At 44.7% G+C, this 18,594-nt stretch overlaps 1 protein-coding gene across 4 annotated transcripts in view; it reads left to right on the plus strand.

Annotated features, from left to right (window-relative positions):
• Positions 1-7,371: 7,371 nt before the first annotated feature.
• The window catches only part of NSUN7 (NOP2/Sun RNA methyltransferase family member 7), a 74,368-nt gene continuing 63,145 nt past the window's right edge, over positions 7,372-18,594 (plus strand). For 2 of the 4 annotated variants that reach the window (XM_074992673.1, XM_074992676.1), the window contains exons 1-2: positions 7,470-7,544; positions 14,102-14,457. In XM_074992673.1, the coding sequence (XP_074848774.1) occupies positions 14,160-14,457 (298 nt within the window). In that variant the 5' untranslated portion in view covers positions 7,470-7,544; positions 14,102-14,159. Of the gene's footprint in view, positions 7,545-14,101; positions 14,458-18,594 lie in introns of all 4 variants that reach the window. The other 2 variants (XM_074992674.1, XM_074992675.1) reach the window with 2 other exon arrangements.

Consider the following 18,594-nt stretch of genomic DNA (forward strand, 5'->3'; position numbering starts at 1 on the left):
TGGCCATTTGCATGGCCATTTCGAAGTTTGGGGCTAGTGTAGACGTAGCCAAAGGGAGGAATTGGCAGGGGACGTAGATGTGGGTGGAAACCTAGGCAGCAGTGATCATGAGACAGTTGAGTTCAGGATCCTGACCAAAGGAAAAAAGGAGAGCATCAAAATACAAATCTTGGACTTCAGAAAAGCAGACTTTGACTCCCTCAGGGAAGTGATGATCAGGGATACTGGGACACTAACATGAGAGGGGAGGGGAGTCCTGGAGAGTTGGCTGTATTTTAAAGAAACCCTAATAAAGGCACAGGAACACTCCATCCCAATGTTCAGTAAAAGAAAAAAGCAAATATGGTAGGCAACCAGCCTGGCATAACGGAGAAATCTCTGGTGAACTTACATGCAAAAAGGAAGTTTACAAGAAGTGGAAACTTGGGCAGATGATGAGGGAAGAGTATAAATATATTGCTTGAGCGTGCAGGGGTGTAATCAGGAAGGTCAAAGCACAGTTGGAGTTGAGGCTAGCAAGGGATGTAAAAAGGAACAAGAAAGGTTTTTATAGGCATGCTAACAATAAAAGGCTGGTCAGGAAAGGTGTGGGACTTCTACTGAGTGAGGGAGTGACAGATGATGTGGGAAAAGTTTAAGTACTCAATGCTTTTTTGCCTCTGTCTCCACGGACAAGGTCAGCTGCTAGGGAGCACAGTATGGGCAGCTCTCAATGGAGAGTTAGATACTTTGACTTTAGCAAAGATTTTGATACAGTCTGCCACAATATCCTTGCCAGTAAGTTAAAGAAGTATGAATTGGATAAATGTACTGTAAAGCAGATAGAAATGTGGCCAGATCATTAGCTAACAGGCAGCAGCCTTCAACTACCTGAAAGGGGGAGCAGTTTCCAGAGAGCGTGTAGAGAGGCTGTTGCTAGTGGTGACAGATGTCAGAACAAGGAGCGATGGTTTCAAGTTGTGTTGGGGAGATCTAAGTTGGATATTAGGAAAAACTATTTCTCTCAGAGAGCGGTGACTCTGGAATGAGTTTCCTAGGGAGGCAGTAGAATCTTCTTCCCTAGAAGTCTTTAAGTCCCAGCTTGACAAACCCTTAACTGGGATGATTTAGCTGGGATTGGTACAGCTTTCAGAAAGGTGTTGGACTCAACCTCCTGGGGTCTCTTCCAACCTATGATTCTGTGCCTTTGGATCTGAACTTTTGATCAGGGCCTTTCTCTAGTATGTGCTCAATCATAAGCAATAAATTCAAACACTAATGATATGTTGGTAAATTCAGTTTCTGATTTAGTTTAATCTCTGAACGTCTTAAGCGAGTCCTATCTCTAATGTTAACAATAGTCTGTGTGTCCAGTCCCTTTTTGGAAATAGAGATGTTACCAGAGGGTGTGGCTCTTTCTTTCAGAGATCACAGCCACTAGTCACACCTTTGATCCACGCTGTTCAAAGGATAGGGAAAAATTTCTAATTTCACTTGAGGGCTTTGATTCCTTTGGGGTACAGTGTGGAAATGTAGCATTAATGTAATCAGATAGCTGTACAGCTTGAACCTTTGTCATCCATCACCCTCAGGACCTGAATAGTGCCAGACAAAAGAATTTGTGGGACCATAAGAGGTCAATATTGTGTAGTACATTACCAACACCTCCACAGCTTACTGGGCTCTTAGAAGACATTTAGGGGCAAATTACACCTAAATAACAGCACAGAACACTGAGACCCGGGGCTGGTGGCTGTAAACAAACTTTATGGAACCACGAGAAACTTGGCCTCTGCCATGATAAGTGGTCATCTAACTAACTAAAATAATGCTAGATTATAGATGTTGCTGGACAAGAGAGTTCTGGATTAGAGAGGTTCAACCTGTACTACATAATCAAACACTGTCGAATTGACTGTGTCATCTATTGAATTCATAAAACATGGCAAATTAACCATAATATTATATCACTTTACTGTAAAGCTTAATCAGAAGACCTTCTGTTGGCAAAACTCAGTCCAGGAATAGGATATTTTCTCTGTGCTCTCTCTCTGCTTACAAATAGCAAATTATTACATGTATTCATTGACGGACTATCACAGAACATTTGATAGAACCTACTTATGACCATGTTTCTGTGAGATTTGCTAAGGGTATATCTACACAACATAATTAGGTCACATTTATTGAAGTTGAAATTTAGCATCCAACTTCATGAAGCTCAAAATGCGAGTTGAAGGTGCAGGTCCTCACTAAGCATAAGTGGTTGACAGAGTGGGTCCCCACTACCATGGCTACCATCTATTCTACCAGTGATGCATTTTGAGTAGCCATTCCCCAGTTCTTGCCATCTATTTGAATTCTGGTTAAGGCTTCCAATGCCGGATGGGACAAGAACATTGTTGTAGGTGGTTCTGGGTACATGCCATCAGCCTCCCACGACGCACTTATCTCCATCCTCTCTACTTGAAAGCACTATCAAAGAAACATTTTGCACCATTTTTCCCTAGTTACCTGTGCAGATGTCAGAACATGGCAAGCCTGGACTCCGCTCAGCCACAAACTGCCGTGGCAAGCCTTGCAGACATCTTGTTCATTAGGTACTGATTGTCTTAAGCCTAGCCAGGAGCGCCTGCACAAGACGAATGTGTTGAATGGAGCAATTGGCATATGCTGGCAGCAGTCAGGCATATTGACACTGAGGAAGGCCACTTCTGGTCCTGTGTACAAGACTGGTGGCATAGCATAGTTATGCAACTATGGGCAATGACCAGCAGCTGCAATACTTTTGCATGCCTAAGGCCACTTTCATGGAATTTTGCTAATTGCTTTCCACCACCCTGAAGCTCAACGGTACCACAATGAGACTCACTCTGACAACTGAACAGTGAGTGACAATAACTATGGAAGCATGCAGTGCCAGACTGCTACCAATCAGTCAGGAATCAGATAGGGTTGAGTAAATTGACAGTGTGGGCTTCTGTAATCCAAGTAACCAAAGCAATTAATATCCTTCTGCTAGGAAGGATAGTGACTCTGGGGATAGCGACTCTATGCTTCAGATGCTTTTCCTGCACTTCTACCATGTGTTTCATCAGCTCGGTTTGCTCCCCCAGGACAAAGTGGATGGCTTTGCGTGATGAGTTTCCTTCACTTTGATGAGGTGATAGATGGAACTCATGTGCCTATTTTGATACCAGAACACCTTGCAAAAACATATGTAAACCACAAGGGTTATTTCTCAGAGGTGTCAAAGTAACACCACATCCATTATTTTGATAACTTATTTCAAAATACCTGTGAACAAGTATGTTGGTAACATTATACACCCACACACATTCCCTTGGGAGCAGAGAGTTAAATAAATCCGTATGACAACCCAATTCCTGTTTTTCTGCCCCCAGAGACCAGCTGGAGAGCTAGACACCCACAACTTCTCTTCCCTGGTGTCCAACCGTGGAGCTCCCCAGCCCAGATACTCACACTTTCCCTCCCCTCCAAGGCCAGCTGTGGGTCATTCTTGCCTCAAAACGTATTCCTCATCCCCATGATAGGAAGCCAAAGACAGAAACACTTTCATGCTCAGAACCAGGCTTGCACAGAGTTTCCTGCATTTTGTCAGGTCATGCTGCGAAAAGCAGCTGCCAAGGTCCCTCTAGGTCCTCCCACGAGCAGTGTCTTCTATGTGAAAACTGGGTTCTGTGGAGTCCCATAGGGGCTAGCAGCACTACACCTAAAAGGAAATTCTGTTCACACATTGTTAATTTGTGAAAACAATTCTGGATTATGCAGTGTCACAGAGTGCCCCCAAGAGGAATGGGATCACGTAATTAAAGAGTGGCTTCTGTAGGTCCCATTCTATGTTATATAGGGGGAGCCCAGGAGCATAACTGAGGGTATCTGGATGGACTCTGGGTGCCCAAGTTAGGTGTTGCAATATGCAGTGTCAGAGTGCCAAAGTCCATTTGCGGATCTGGACCTAGGTGAAGTGTAAATATGAAAACATGCCTGACATTTAATCTACTAACTGAAAATGATATGTTCCCTTCATTTCCTTTCAACACACTGAATAGAACCAGTTTTTCTCCTGTGAAGTGCATTGCTTCTGATTACAATAGTATCTAAGGGAAACCTTTTATGTTTGAGACCATTTACCAAGTTGTGAAACACTAATTACGCAATGCTCTTCTGCTTCTGTCAGGTCTAATCCCAGAAACTATAGCAATGAAAATTTATGGGAAACTCAGATGCCTGTTTTGATACAGATCAGATAAGCACGTTGATACTTTTATTCGAGACAGTTTTGTTCGGGGAGCCAATATGATCACACTAGAAGACTAGCCTATTTCAGTTTGAGTTTGCTCGTAAATATTATTCAACACCTGATTAAATATAACGTAGTCAAAAGTAACTATCAGCCAGGTACCCTGGCTAATATTAGAACAAACAAACATGGGTTAAGTTCCAATTTCTGACTGTACCCAATTCTTCCTCAGCCTTTCCTTGGCCTAACTCCCAATGAAGTTAGAATTTTCATAAGTGAGAAATAAGTACAAATTAAGTAAGGGCCTCAGGATTCAACCACAGGCAATATCAACAAAATGTATTCAGATTAATAATGGAGACACTCCTCTAACTGCATTATTAATTAAAAAAAATAGTTTCAGGAAGTGAGCAGAAAAGTGTGGGAGAAAAAACTTATGGCTCTCTTCACAGAAATAAAAAGCCAATCCATTGAACAACTCCTGTACAAATTTTAGAAATAAAGCTTCCATGTATTGCTGATTATATAGGATGAGGTTCTGGCAGTGAATAGCTGCCCTGTCCCAGGAGAAGACTAGAGCCTGGTCTGCATTTAAAATTTGGGCTGACACAATTATGGTTCCCTCGGGTATATGAAGTCCACAGCCCTGAGCACTGTTGCTATGCTGCCTAGCTCCAGCTGCACACACAATTAACTGACAGAAGAATGCTTCCATCCACCTAACGACAGTCACTTGGTGGTGGGGGAGAATTCCTACTGCAATCAAAAACCGCTTTCTGATATGCCTGTACACTATGGAGCTTATAGCAGCACAGCTATGGTGTCCATAGTGTACACGTGGGCATTGATTCAGAAAGATGCACTTCCTCCTTTTTAGCTCTTGATCACTCAAGAAATGATAAGTTATCTATGCACATGCACCCTGACTGGCCAAATACTCTGGACAGTGGGTAGGAGGAGGGGCATAACCAGGACTCCTCCATCTCCCCACCCACTTTCTCACAAGGACAGAGCCCCAAGGATGCAGCCTGTACAGCCGAAGGCATAATGTACAGCGTAGTAAGAAGTGTCTTGCTCTCCCTTACTCTCCCTCCGAGTAAGAAGCATGACAGTCTGTTGTGCTCTAGATATAAGCTTTTCATGTTTTGGGGTCAATTCAGATATACTCCTGGTGATTAAGTACTGTAAATATGTCCCCCTGAAACGTCTATGGGGGGGGCAGGGTTATTTCATACAATTTTTCTGAAGGATACATGTTTGTCTACAGATTAATAGTGTACACTTGTTTTACTTTTCCTTCCAATAACACACTAATATGTGCATTAGTCAGGGCAGCTACAAAAAAAAAACCTTATTGTTTTAATTATCAAATTAAAACCACTCAGGTTGATGCAGGCCAGTGATATTCTATTTTATAACTATGATTATCAATAAATTCATATTTTCCCCTTTTAAAGATCAGTTTCATATATAAAACATGCGTGGACACCCCCTGGCTGTTACTTAAACACTCAGGCCTATTAACAGAGAGTCAATTTTGGGATATTACATTGTTGGCAGACTCCCAGCAAAGCACTGATTTTATGTCTCTGAATGCATTTTTCTTTTCTAACACAACTCTACAAAGATGGCTTCTGGAACAGGACTAGCCTTCATCAAAAACAGAGGCAAAACTTACAAACACAGAAATCACGATGAATTCTTTTAATAAGTCCGATGTTTCTAATACAAGTGTATTCTGAATTCTAAGTGAGCATGTTGAGATTCACTTCACAGTAAGGCTATGGCTACACTGTCTCCCTAACTCGAAATAATTTATGCAATTTGCTCAATAAAAATTGCATGAATTATTTCAAGTTTACTTATTTTGAACTTGGTGCCATTCAAAGAGAACTGAAGTTCAAAATAAGAGGCTATTAGGAAGTTTCCACTACCCCTCTCATGACAATGAGTAGTAGAAATGGAATACTGCACTTGAAATAAACACCTTATTTCAAGTGTGGTGAGTAGTTGCTATTTCAGGATATACAGCTGAGGTGCTGGGGTCCCCGGGAGCCCCACATGGAGTCCGGGCCAGAGATCCGCCATCCCCCAGCAGCCCTGCGCAGATTTGTAGCAGGAGTCAGGGCTGGAGTGCCAGCATCCCTGCAGGGAGCCAGGACCCTGGTGTCACCTGGCAACGCTTTGTAGAGGCAGAGCTGGTGTGCCACCATCCCCTGGCAGCCTTGTATGGAGCTGTGGCTGGAGCCATGGCTGGGGTGCCAGCATCCTCTGACAGCCTGGTGCAGAGCCAGGGCTGGGTAGCCCATTGCAGCAGGCCAGCAGTGGTGGCCAGGGACCAGGAGGGATTCATCTCCAATGGACTGGCAAAATCCCTCATCTGGGACTACTGAGGTCCCAAGGGTGCCAGACCAGGGGGGTGTAACCTGTAGTAGGTTATTTGATGTGATAGGTGACTACAGGTAAGGATTCATTTTGCATTCTTATTAGCTTATTCTCATGCAGGTGGAATACACATTAGCTAGGTCCTGGTAGAATTTGCTGATTTTAACTACATTTAAGTTCATCCAGCTTCACGTGGTTTGCATTTGAACAAAACTTGGGAGCCCTAAAACTTAAAAGTGAACTCAGCACCAGCTCCGTCTAGCCAGACCTGTGCTTTCCGCACAGCTTTATTACAGTATCTGCGGGAAGGGGATGGACCCCAGGGACCCACTCCAGACGGCTTCTGCTCAGCCGCTCCACCCGCCATTCATGACGGAGCGCTTTGGGCTCCTCGGCGAGAAGATACACTATCAACCCAGTCCCCAACTGCGGGTAGGAGCGCAGCCCTCAAGACGGAAGGGCCCATCCCGCCCGCAGCGTGGTAGGCGCCCCTACTCCCACAATGAGCCCACCCCCAGCTCCTACAGAGAAGCACCATCCCGCCTGTACCAACACACTACGGTGGGGGGGGGGAAGGGGCAGAAACACTTTCCGGGAAGGTAGTCACCGCTCCGCCATTGCCAGCATGGTTCGGCATGGGTAGGGGGCATGAGGCTAGGGAGCCGCCCCGCCCCCTGCCCCTCCCCCCACGAGAGAGACCAGAATGGTAGCGTCTGAATTTGAATGAAACGGTTCCTGGAGCTGCGTTCTCCCCCCGTGGTGTCTGCCCCGGCAACAACTGGGGCCTGTGGGCGGGGTCGCGTGCAGAGGGCGGCTCCGCGCCCCGCCTCGCCCTACCCGCAGGCGGTCGGGTGGCGGCGGCTGAGGTTAGGGACAGGCTCTCTCAGCTCCAGGGTTTCGCTGCGCGCTGACTCGGGTAAGGGGAAGCGGGAGGGGCACATCTCCCCCTGCTGCCCCGGGCCGCCTGTAACTCCTGTGCTCCGGGGAGGGCTCAGCTCCGCCAGTTGTCAGGCTCACGGGGCTGCCACGGAGGGAGCGCGGCGGTGCGCCGGGCGGGACCCGGCCCGGGCTGTGCTGCCTAGGGCCACGGGCCGCTCGGCATCTTGCGCCCGCTGGAGCTCAGCGCGTCGGCGTTGGGCAGCGCGGCGCGGCCCGTGCGGTTAGCCGCGTCGGCTTTGCCTTAACCCCGGTGGCGTCAACAGCGAAGGGCTCCTCTATGGCTCGATTCCTAGAGGGAGCCCACTAGGCGCGTTTGGTGCCGCGGGCCGAGCACGTTCCTGGCGCTGCCTTACTCTCGTTCCCTGCGTGCCGGCTGGGCCAAGCCGGTGGCTTCATGGAGCTGAGCGTTACCCAGGCAGTGCCACTGCAGAGGGTCCTCCTTCCCAGTTGCCCGAGCATCTGCCAGGCGGGATGCCGGTGTGCGGGAGGGAGCAGGAGTAAGGGTTGGGGTGTGTGTGGAGGGGCTCAGCGAGGGGGGTTGGGGTCTGTGTGGCAGCACAGGCAGAGGGTTGGGGGCAGTGAGTGGGGATTTGTGTGTGGAGGGGAGAGGGCTGAAGTTGCCCAGATTCCAACCCAGATGCTGGTTGCTATTCCCCTTCTGTCCCACTTAGGGAGCTAGAGTAACCTGCACAGCTGGTTTGCCCCTGCCCTCTCCAGCCAGAAAGGGGTGTGGCAAACTGTACACTTTCCCTTTGCTCCCGGGTCCTGACACAGGGGAACAGCAAGCAGTGTCAAGGTAAACCCCACTAATGCTCAGTGCGTTTGCCCTCGGTGTTGGGTGACATGGGGCGGTTGGTGTGAAGGTAGTCCTAGAGTGGTGCGGGGATGTGCCTATGCCAAGCTACTGCTTACTGCAGTAGCCTGTAACAGAGCCCCAGGAGCTGGGCTAGGAGTGCACTCTGCCTCCTGCAGCTGAGTGCCACAGCCTGTTGGCTGCTGCATACCAGGATGGTGCACTGGCTTATCTTCACCTTTGCTGTTGCCTAGCAGTATTGGGAGTGTTAACTAGCTATGCTGCCACTTTACCACCCTGATATATGCCTAGAGCAGAATGAAACATCACTGTGGTGGTAACACTTTGGAAGGGGCTATGGTAATTCTCCCACATTTGCTAGAATTCTTGGGCCTGCACACATCCTAGTGATGGTAGTGAGGACTACTTCAAATGGTTGCTGCCAGTATAGATGGAGTTGTGTCCTAAAAAAGTAATTTGTATCTGTTACATAAATTAAGTGATACTTATTTTGTATTATTAAATCAGTACTTTTTCCTACACAAAGGTGCCAGAACTCAAGCCCCAAACTGTCCCTCCAGGCTTAAACCCCTGCCCTCTGCAGCTGCAAACTGTCCCCACGCCCCAGCAGCTGGAAACCGCAGTTCCACCCCCACTCAATCTTCCTGCATAGCCCTGGCTCAATCCCACTCCTGCCCAACTGTTCCACATGGCTGTGCAGCCCCGGTTCAACCCACCACATGGCCACACAGCCCTGGCTCAATTCAACGCTCCACCCCCCTCGCAGCCCTAACCCATTCCAGGCTTAAACAACTCCTTTCCCCATCCCTGACCATGGCCCAAACCCACTGCCAGGCTTAACCCTTCCTAACGACCTCTTCCCCCCCAAAAAACAGGACTTACCTTTCTAAAGGAGCTCCACATGCTCCTGCTGCTTCACCTACTGAGCAGCTCCCTGACCTGTGCTCTGAAAGAGCAGGAGTCAGTTTAATTGGTTTAGTGGTCTGGCTGGCCAATAATGAAGTCCTACTCTTTGCTCCCAGGCAGAGTGGCAGCGGTAGGGCCTTTTAAAAATGGTGCTAGAGAAAAAGGGTGGCAGAACACAGTTCAGCTGTATTCCACTGGAAAAAAAGCCCTGTATTAAATCATACATAAAACTGGTAAAAAGGTGAAAACTAGATGTATATCTGAAAACTAGTGTGGTTCAAGAGTTTTCTAGTTTCAGCAATTCTGCCTGTAATTAAGCAGGAGGACCGCTTGAGCAGGTGACCTCTCTTTAGTTAGTATTTTCCTCTTTAAGTGTAGGGAATAGTGCTAGCATCTGGAGTCTCTAAAACAGGAATGAATTTTGTAAGTATGCCTAAACTCTGAGCTGTGATTTTCATGGGTTGACTCACCATGTCCTACCCTTTTATTGGACTGATTTTTTTTTCTTTTACAGTCCACAGATAAAACTAGAATCTATGCTAGCAAACTTTATCTTTTGTATTCACAGTTCCTAAAAAAAAAAAAAAGTGGATATAGTCTTGTTTTAAAAAATCAGTGGATATATCTGGGTACAGTTAAACCCTGATTTTGCAGACCCCGATTCAGTGGACTTCAGGATGAATGGATGTCTGTCATAAATGGGGTCTTCTGGGATCAGCACTGTGTCAGGAGGGGGGTGGAAAATGATGAACCCCACTGTAGCCAACCAGGCTCGGGTTCCCCAGAGACGAGGCTGCACCCAGAAGGCGAGTGCTATATTTGGTTTATTGAAAGCGCGTGACACCTGTGACGGGAGCCCCGGAGATGCCGCAGTCACCAGTGGGGGAAAACCCGACGCGTCGGAGCTTCGCTTGGGGAGAGGCTCTGTAACAGGCCTTCTAACACTAGCTGATAAGCTGAGCTCATTAACATAAGATTGCCTAAAATTGCCTATGCATTCCTTATCACTATCTCTAGTGGCCTACTGCCAGCGTAGCCTTGGAGTTTTGGCAGGCACGGCTTGTTTCGCAGGTGATGTTAGTTGTTTTGCAGCTTTCACCATGCACAGACCAGTTCTGGTATCTCTTGTTTATTGGCAGCATGCTTCTGTATATGATTCTTCTAAGAGCTCACAGAGGGGTCGGACTGCTCTCATGAGACCGTTACAAAGTCTTCTCGCACCCTACACCCACACTAGCTGGGACTCACTGCTTGAGGCCCAGCTGGTGTGAGGTCATCAATTTCTCCCTTGCCCCGCCCCCTATGGCTCTGCAAAGAGCCATAGTGAGTGGAAATCGACAAAATTTCAGGACACACAAGTATAAAATGGGGTTCCCTTGGAAAAGCTGAGTTATGCTGAAGTAGAATAAGGAACAGACTTATGGCATCACCATTATGGTCTGTGGCCGTAATGCCTTGAAATAAGGGGCATATGTTACGTAATACAGGAGGGCCTCGCTGTTCACAGCGGATACATTTTTTTGGATTGATTCTACAACTGTTTTGTCCATGAGTTAGAAAATTACCTACAGTCCAAAGGTCTGCCCTTCAAAGTGTTACTGGTTTTGGACAGTGGTCCAGCGCCCCCCCTTGGCACTCTGCAGTTTGCCCACCTTTAAGTGCAAGTGGTTTTCCTGCCACCTAACATGATTTCCCTCATCCAGCCTTACGACCAGGGTGTGATTGCTACTTCTAACGCCTATTATACCAGCCTCAGATTTGTAATATGCTGGAAGCTGATGAAATGCTTGATCTTAGAAATTGCTGGAAGGAGTGCAAATTGCTCAATGCATCACTACCATCAAGAAGTGGATTGATGAAATAAAATTGTGAACTATGAATGCTTGTTGGAGAAAGTTGTGTAAGGAAGCTGTCAAAAGATACGTCTGATGTCTCACCTGTCCTTGTAGAGCTTACAAAGATTGTCAGAATGGCCCATCATCTGGGTGGGGAGCAGTTTGAGAATATAGAGCAGCAGTTTCCAAACTTTTTGGCATCAGACCCTCTCTTTGATTTTTGAGAAACCCTCACTCCCCTTCACATCTTCTTAACCATCATCCAAACCCTCTTTTAACAAAAAAAATCTAGTAAGTTAAAATAAACACAAAAACTTGGTATAAAAATTTTATTTAAAGTTAAAAATAAGCACAAATAGTTTTTCTTGGCCCAAAGATTTAATAAAAATGTAATTTAACATCAGATATAGCAGAACCAAAATTAATTTAATGTGAAGGATGATGCTGCACGTTCTTCACTAGTTGGGGAATCCTAGGTTTGAAAGATGAAAGTGTGCAACACACATTGCTTTTGACATCCAGTCAATTTCTGTGTTTTGTTTTTAATGGGACTCAACATGAAAATCTTTTTTTCGTTTCCATTGACAAAAATGGAAGAATAGTACATATTACCGCTTCTCCAACTTTCGAGTACACTGGGAAATATTTTTCCAAAATTCCTCCAAGCTTGAGTTTTCAAAATTTTCACGCTTGAATCATATTTTATTTTGAGTGCTTGTTTTTGCAATACATCTGGCAATGAACCTACACTAATGTTGAATGGATTGCTTACTAATTTATGAATGGGGTTGCTGGAAAAGTTGTCTGGAAAATAACGGATGAATTTGTCAGCAGGGCAGTCCATGTGAAACGCAGTTTTGTTCTTCACATTCTCTTTACAAAGTTCTTGGAAAACTTCATTTTCAGCAAGTGATGAAAATGTTGGAAAAGATGAAAAGTTAGGCATCTGAGCTTGTGTTTGACGTTTGCAAAGCTGGTGCGCCATAATGTTTACAGTGTTGTTTCCTTGCAGCTTCAAATTTTGATTGTTCAAAGATTCAGAAATGTCCATGAGGTATCCAGTGAAAGTTGAAATGTTTGGTCCATAAATGCATGATATAACTTTTCTTTCCTCTGTTGCTTGGGAAAAATTTCCACTTCCTCTTTCAGTTCCAATAATCTCAAAAGCATGTTACCTTTGGAAAGCCATTGTACTCCATGTGAAACAAAAGAGTTTTACAATCCATTCCCAAATCTGTGAAAAGAGCAGCAAAAAGTCTTGTATTTAAAGCACTGTTCTTCACAAAATTGACAACTTTGATGGCCAAATGCAACAAGTCACATCGGTCATCTGGAAGGGTTTTAGTAGCCAGCGCTTGTCTGTGTATGATAAGTTGTGGTTATGACTGTATTTTTTTTCTTTCAACAATGTTGCAGATCCAGAGTGAGAACCAAGCATTGCTGGAGCGCTGTCTATGCATACCCTGACCAATTTTCCCAATGAAAAGTCCATTTTCTTCAAAAAAAAAAAAAAAAAAGTTGGAAATTGCTTTCATAACATCAGAAGCCTTTGATGCGGTTGTCAATTCCTTTGAAAAAAGTAGTTCTTCTCTGTTTCATTGTTAATTAATCAAACGTAGACAAGCAATTGCCGTTAAACCAATTAAGTTGAGTCCTTTGCTTCAGCATGCCAGGGCACTGTAAGTCGGAATTAAGGACGCCAGCTTCAGTTGCAGGAGCCCTGAGTTGCATATCGGCGTCCATATGCGTGGCTCAGAGCAGTTCAAAAATGGCAATGCAGGCACCAATGCCAGGAAAAAGTGGGGTGGAGTGCAGTTCCATGGTAGTCCACCAGAAAAAAAGCCCTGAAAGGAGGTAATGCCAGCGTGGGCTCTTTCTTGGGGTGGGGAGTGATTGATGGGGGACCTGAGTCATCTCACGACCCCCTGAAATTTCTTCACACACCCCCTTCACCTCCCCCCTGGGGACACACCACCCAGTTTGGGAACGTACTATATAGAGGATTACTTTTCGGGGGAAAGCAAAGCCATGTTGGAGGAACCAGTAAGGATCCTAAAGAGTGAGGGAGGAGGGAATATTGTATGTGAAGATTAAATGAATAGCAAAGCCCAAATAAAGAATTCTGGTGCTGAGGCAGATATACAGAAAATCAAAGGCAGAGGTTAACAGAAAAGCTCCAGGTCTCATGAACAGCCAGGATGCCAAACCAGGAGGCTAACCTCAGGAAAGCCTGTGTGCTGACTCAGACTTAAATGCAGAGCTTCCAGGTGAAGGGAGGAGAGGTTAGACACATAACTGACAAATTTTGGCAGTTACTCATTTTCCAGATTACTTGCTCTTTAACATCCCTAGTCCTGGGACCCTAGGTTTGAGCCTAGGATAACACAATGAAAGTAGGGTCATGTTTAGCCCAGGATGGAGCTTGGACTTACATAGCTGTGTAGATAATATCCTTATAATGCAGGTGTGGTCCTATGGACTCTGTTAGCTAAAACTGATGTTGCATATACATGAGCCACAGCTGCATAAGAGCAGATTTAGCTAGCAATGTCCATAGGGAGCTTACCTGCTCTGTGAGTATCCTTTCACAGCCCTGTTCCAGGATGTAGGGTGGAATAGGCCCAGCCATCTAACCAGTTCCTTCACCAAGATAGACTTTCACAGGGTTAGAACACTGTAGAAGTAGGTCCTAGAATTAATAGGTACAGCATATTTAAAAAAAACTGTGGTTATTGTAAAGAAGTTTGCCTGCATTTATATGTATTTCAAGAGTAACTTGGATTTTTAAAATAAGGAAATAACATTTTGACTTTCACATTGGATACAGTTGAATATGTGTCAAAGTTAAGCACATGTATTCATTTTTACAGGATTGGTGCTTAGATCAGAAAATTGAAGTATTTTAAAAATGAAAATAAACAATTTAATGAAACTGAAAACTTATTTTAATTTAATACAATTTTTTCTTATTTCTTGCAGAGACGGTGGCATTCTGATTTGTCAAATTTTATTGTGCTGACAAAGTAACAGGGGAAGAATGCCAAGTTCCAAAAGTAATGTGGTGTTGTCAAGTGACATTTCAGATTTCAGGGAGGTGGCAATTTCAAATGAGAGAGACACCACTGAAGAGAGTACAACAGGTTTGGTTGAGAACACTGGCTATCAAGACTCTGTATACATAAATGCAGCTAAAATTTTTCAAGGCATTCGTAATGAAAAGCCTCAGGATAAAATATTGGTAAGGTATGGTAATGAACTAGTGCCATCCCTACCAGATTTTAAAGATGAATGTTCTCAGCGTTCATCCTATGAACTGGCATTTAGTGCTCTGAAGTGTAAGTAGAAACTCTTTCCTCCTATCACTAATAGAAGTATTGCGATGTAGAACATACACAAAAAGTGAAGTATTTGTTGTATGTGTTGATATGATTATATATACTGATGGACAGGAAGGATGGTTTAGTATTTTGGATGCTAGCCTGTGGTTCTGGGTTTCCTGTGCTTAGAGATTATTTTTAAATGACATAGGAAGCCAGGACTGTTGACCTTTATGACTGGTTGTAGCCAGCATACTAGGAAGCAAGTTGGGCAGCAATGTTTATATGAGAGCCAATGTGCACATTTGGTCAGCCATGTTCAAGTGCTTTGGAGGAAATTTTTTATCTGTTAAACTGTGAATACTGTAACAATTTTATTGTTACAAAACAAGATAGTGTAAAACAAAGCATAGTAGTGCTTCAGTTTATGCAAGGGTTGTATTCCTGCACACTCTCACGTACCTCGAATTTTGCATAAGTTGAGGGTGGCTTTTTTCCTGGCGGGACGCACATCCTACAGCCAGGGAAGCCGCAGGAGCACCTAGAGCTGCTTTTGAAAGATAAGTCCTGGGTTTGGGGGAGCAGTTGGGAAGGGTTAAGCCTGGTGGTGAGTTGGTGCCATGGGAGATGGGCAGGGGGTTAAACGGGCAGGTGGAGCTAGAGCCATGTGTGGGGGTGGTAAGCCGGAGGCATGTTCTGGTGGTGAGCTGGGCTGTAGGGGCATTTGAACTGGAGTCTGGGGTTGAGGTGGAGTCACGTGGGGAGGGTTTGAACTGGGGCTGTGGGGGTGGTGAGATGGAGCTGGGAACTGGGGTGGGGTGAGCCAGAGCCATGCGTGGGTGGTGAGTGGAGGGGTCGAACCATGCCCACCCAGGCTGCGGGAGTTGAGGCAGGGCTGGGGGAGTGGGATTTTGAGTTGTGCTTAACTCGCACTAATGCAAGTTAAGCACAACTCAAAATTGAGCATTTTGAGGCTTTATACTAATTATTTTTAAGTGTTTGGTGCTGTTCCCTGTAAAGGACAAGTGTGAATTATGTACATGTCTGTCCAATTAATCTGCATTCAGATTAGAGGCTGAAAAATAGATCTTTTAAATGTTTAGCTAGAGGAATCCTCCAGAACCACCTTTTCAGTAAGAGGGCAAAGAAAATAAGTATCTTAACCATAAGAATACATTAAAGCTTAATCCTTACCAAAATGGATTTCGGGTATTCATATTCTTTGGTCATTTGTAAGTAGCATTAACTAGCTTTATCAAGTGTCAGCAAGGCTTATAGCAGGTTGAACCTCTGTAATCCAGAACACTTTCATCCAGCAAACTCCTTAAACCAGCATGATTTTAGTTATCTGGCTGACCAGTTAGCATGGGTGTTGCAAAGTTTCTCATGGTCCCATGTAGTTTGTTTACAGACATCTGTTCTGGCTCTCAGTGTTCTGTAGTGTTGTTTAGCTACAATTTACTTCTAAATGTCTTCTAAGCACTCACTAAGCAGCAGAAATGTTGGTAATATACTAGACAATATTGACCTCCTGTCATCTGGCAAATTCTCTCATTTGGCACTGGTCAGGTCCCTTGGGTGCTGGACAAAAGAGGTTCAACCTATATTGTCTGTCTGTAGCTGTCACTTCTGTTGTGTCCTTTAGTTGTACTTTCACTTATAATTTCACTTCTTTTTTGTGAATGAAAAAACAAAGTGCAGAAGTCCCAGTTAACTTAGATTCTAAGAAAGAAAGAAACCTTTCAAAAGAAAACTGAGAAGAAAAAGGGAAGAATCACTTGCTCGTTCGGCAAGCATTTAGTTTCTGTTCAGAAACTTTAGAGGCTGAACAAATAACATGCTAGCCTGTCTCTTTCACCAGCAGTTGGTGCATTAAATGTTATTACTTCACACATCTTGTCATGTTAGTCCACTGTCCTTGAAGTGATCGAAAGGTAGTCATTCAAAGAGTTATGTTTTGTGTCTGTTCTCACTCCAAAAATAAACCCATGGGAGAAATGCTGACTGCTGTCATATTTTGTGGAATTTTAACAGTAGACGGTGGCAGACTCAGAACTTTGCAGGATTTTACCCAGTACAAATGCATAACAAAAGTGAGTCAGTATAAAATGCGAGAAACCATGTAGTGTCCATGAGAACTACCTGTGGTATGTGGTGACATTGGGTCTCCCTGGATCTAAAAGAAGAGTAATTGTTCCTGGCCAAATGCTAACAAGAAACTTTCACTGGGTAAAATTCAGAGTTAGAGTAGCTAAACAATAGAAATTTTAGGAACAGAAAGAGAATTGTATTCCTTCTCCGTGCTGCTTCTCATCTAAAAATGTAGTACAGGCATCCTTTGTCCAGCTCTGAATGTAAAAGACAGCTAAGAAATTATTTTCTATCTGTGGCAAAGTAGTATTGCTCCTGAGGCAGGAAAAAAAGATTTCTTAGTGGTGAGGGGAACAGTGCTCCAAAAATGCAGTGAACAGAAAGGATAGTATAGTTGAGAACATCTCAAGACTATCTCTTGGCAACCTTCTTCCCAAAGTTTTGTTCCCTAACATGAAAGAGATTAATTTAAGTACATTCAAGGGAACAGGCAATTGTTAGTAATGGAAATTGCTTGATGGAAAATTCAGAAAATTGAATTGTACTTTATTGTCCTATTTATAACCATGGCTTAAATTGCATTGCATGGGTGTTAATGGAGTGAATATGTAGAAAAGAGGAGTACAGGAAGTTTGCCCCTTTCCCCCCTCCCAGGGTTTGGTCAGGTATGTCAAAGAGCTGGAGCCAGTACCTCTTCTCTTCCAGCCTGGTTAGTAGAGCTTGGCTGGCCAAAGACAAGCAGTGCCCTTTAAAAGGATGGAGCTGATGAATGTGTGCTTCTGCCCAAACCAGCAAGTCAAAGATAGTGTGCTGTTTTCTGCAATGAAAACTACTGGTCTGAGTCTGTGAGTTGGAGACTTGAACTGGAGTCATTTCCATGAAGGAGATTAGCAAACAGATTAAGTTTTGGAAAGAAGACTCTGAGGGTATGTCTGCAGTATGAGATTAGGTTGAATTTATTAATGTCGATGTTCTTCGCACCCAGTTTTGTTCAGTCAAAGTTGCATATCCCCACTGTATTCATGAGTTCAACAGAGTGCATCCCCCAGTAGGGTGGGCAGCTTTGAATTTGACAGCGATGCACTGTGCATAGCTATCCCCCAGTTGTTGTTGCCCACTTTTGTTCTGGGTTGTGCTCCTGTGTCTGATGAAACAAAAACAGTGTAGTGGGTGATTCTGGGTACGTGGTGTTAGCCTCCCACAGTGCACTTACCCCTTCCTTTCCTGCTTGAAAATAATGTTAAACAACATTTTTGAGCCCTTTTTCACTGGTTATCCATGCAGATGCCATAGCAAGCCAAGCTTAGACTGTATGCAGCTTCGGACTGTTGTCCCAGGTATTGTGAACTCCTTGTGCACTATGCTACAGTATGTGCAGAGCCTAGCTAGGAGCTGTGGGAGCGAGGAAGAATGTGAGTAGGACACATACACAGACATATATGAAACGCTGGAGCAGAGCAATTGGTAGGTGCTGTTAGTAGTCAATCATTTTCACACTGGAATGCTGATTCTAGTCCTGTGGGACTGCATAGATACGCAGCTGTGGGATGATCGGCTGCGTCTACAAAACTTCTGCATGCATAAAGCCACTTTCACGGACTGTTCAAATTGCTTTTCCGCACCACTCTGACAGCTGAGAAGCGAATGCCAACAGCCCTGTGGACACATTCAATGCCAGATAGCTACTGGTCAATTGGGATTCAGTGTGGAGCTGGTAAACCTACAGCATGGGTTAACCTGCCCATGTAGTTAAGGGACTCAATATCTTTCTGCAACAAAGGAGAGTGACTCTGGGAAATGTGTAGGCCATAGTGGATGGTTTTGCTTTGATGGGGTGCTAGATGGAACACACATCCCTACCTTGGTACCTAGCCACCTTGCCAGAGAGTACATAAACTGCAGAGGGTATGTTTCAATGGTGTTGCAGGTGCAGGTGGATCACAAGAGCCATTTCATTGACTTTAGCATGGGCTGGTCAGGAAATGTGCATAATGTACGCATCTTTAAAACTCTTGTATGTTCAGAAGTCTGCAGAATGGAACTTTCTTCCCAGTCCATAAAATT

Source organism: Carettochelys insculpta, chromosome 4 (genome assembly GCF_033958435.1).
Source record: "Carettochelys insculpta isolate YL-2023 chromosome 4, ASM3395843v1, whole genome shotgun sequence".
Classification (NCBI taxonomy): domain Eukaryota; kingdom Metazoa; phylum Chordata; order Testudines; family Carettochelyidae; genus Carettochelys; species Carettochelys insculpta.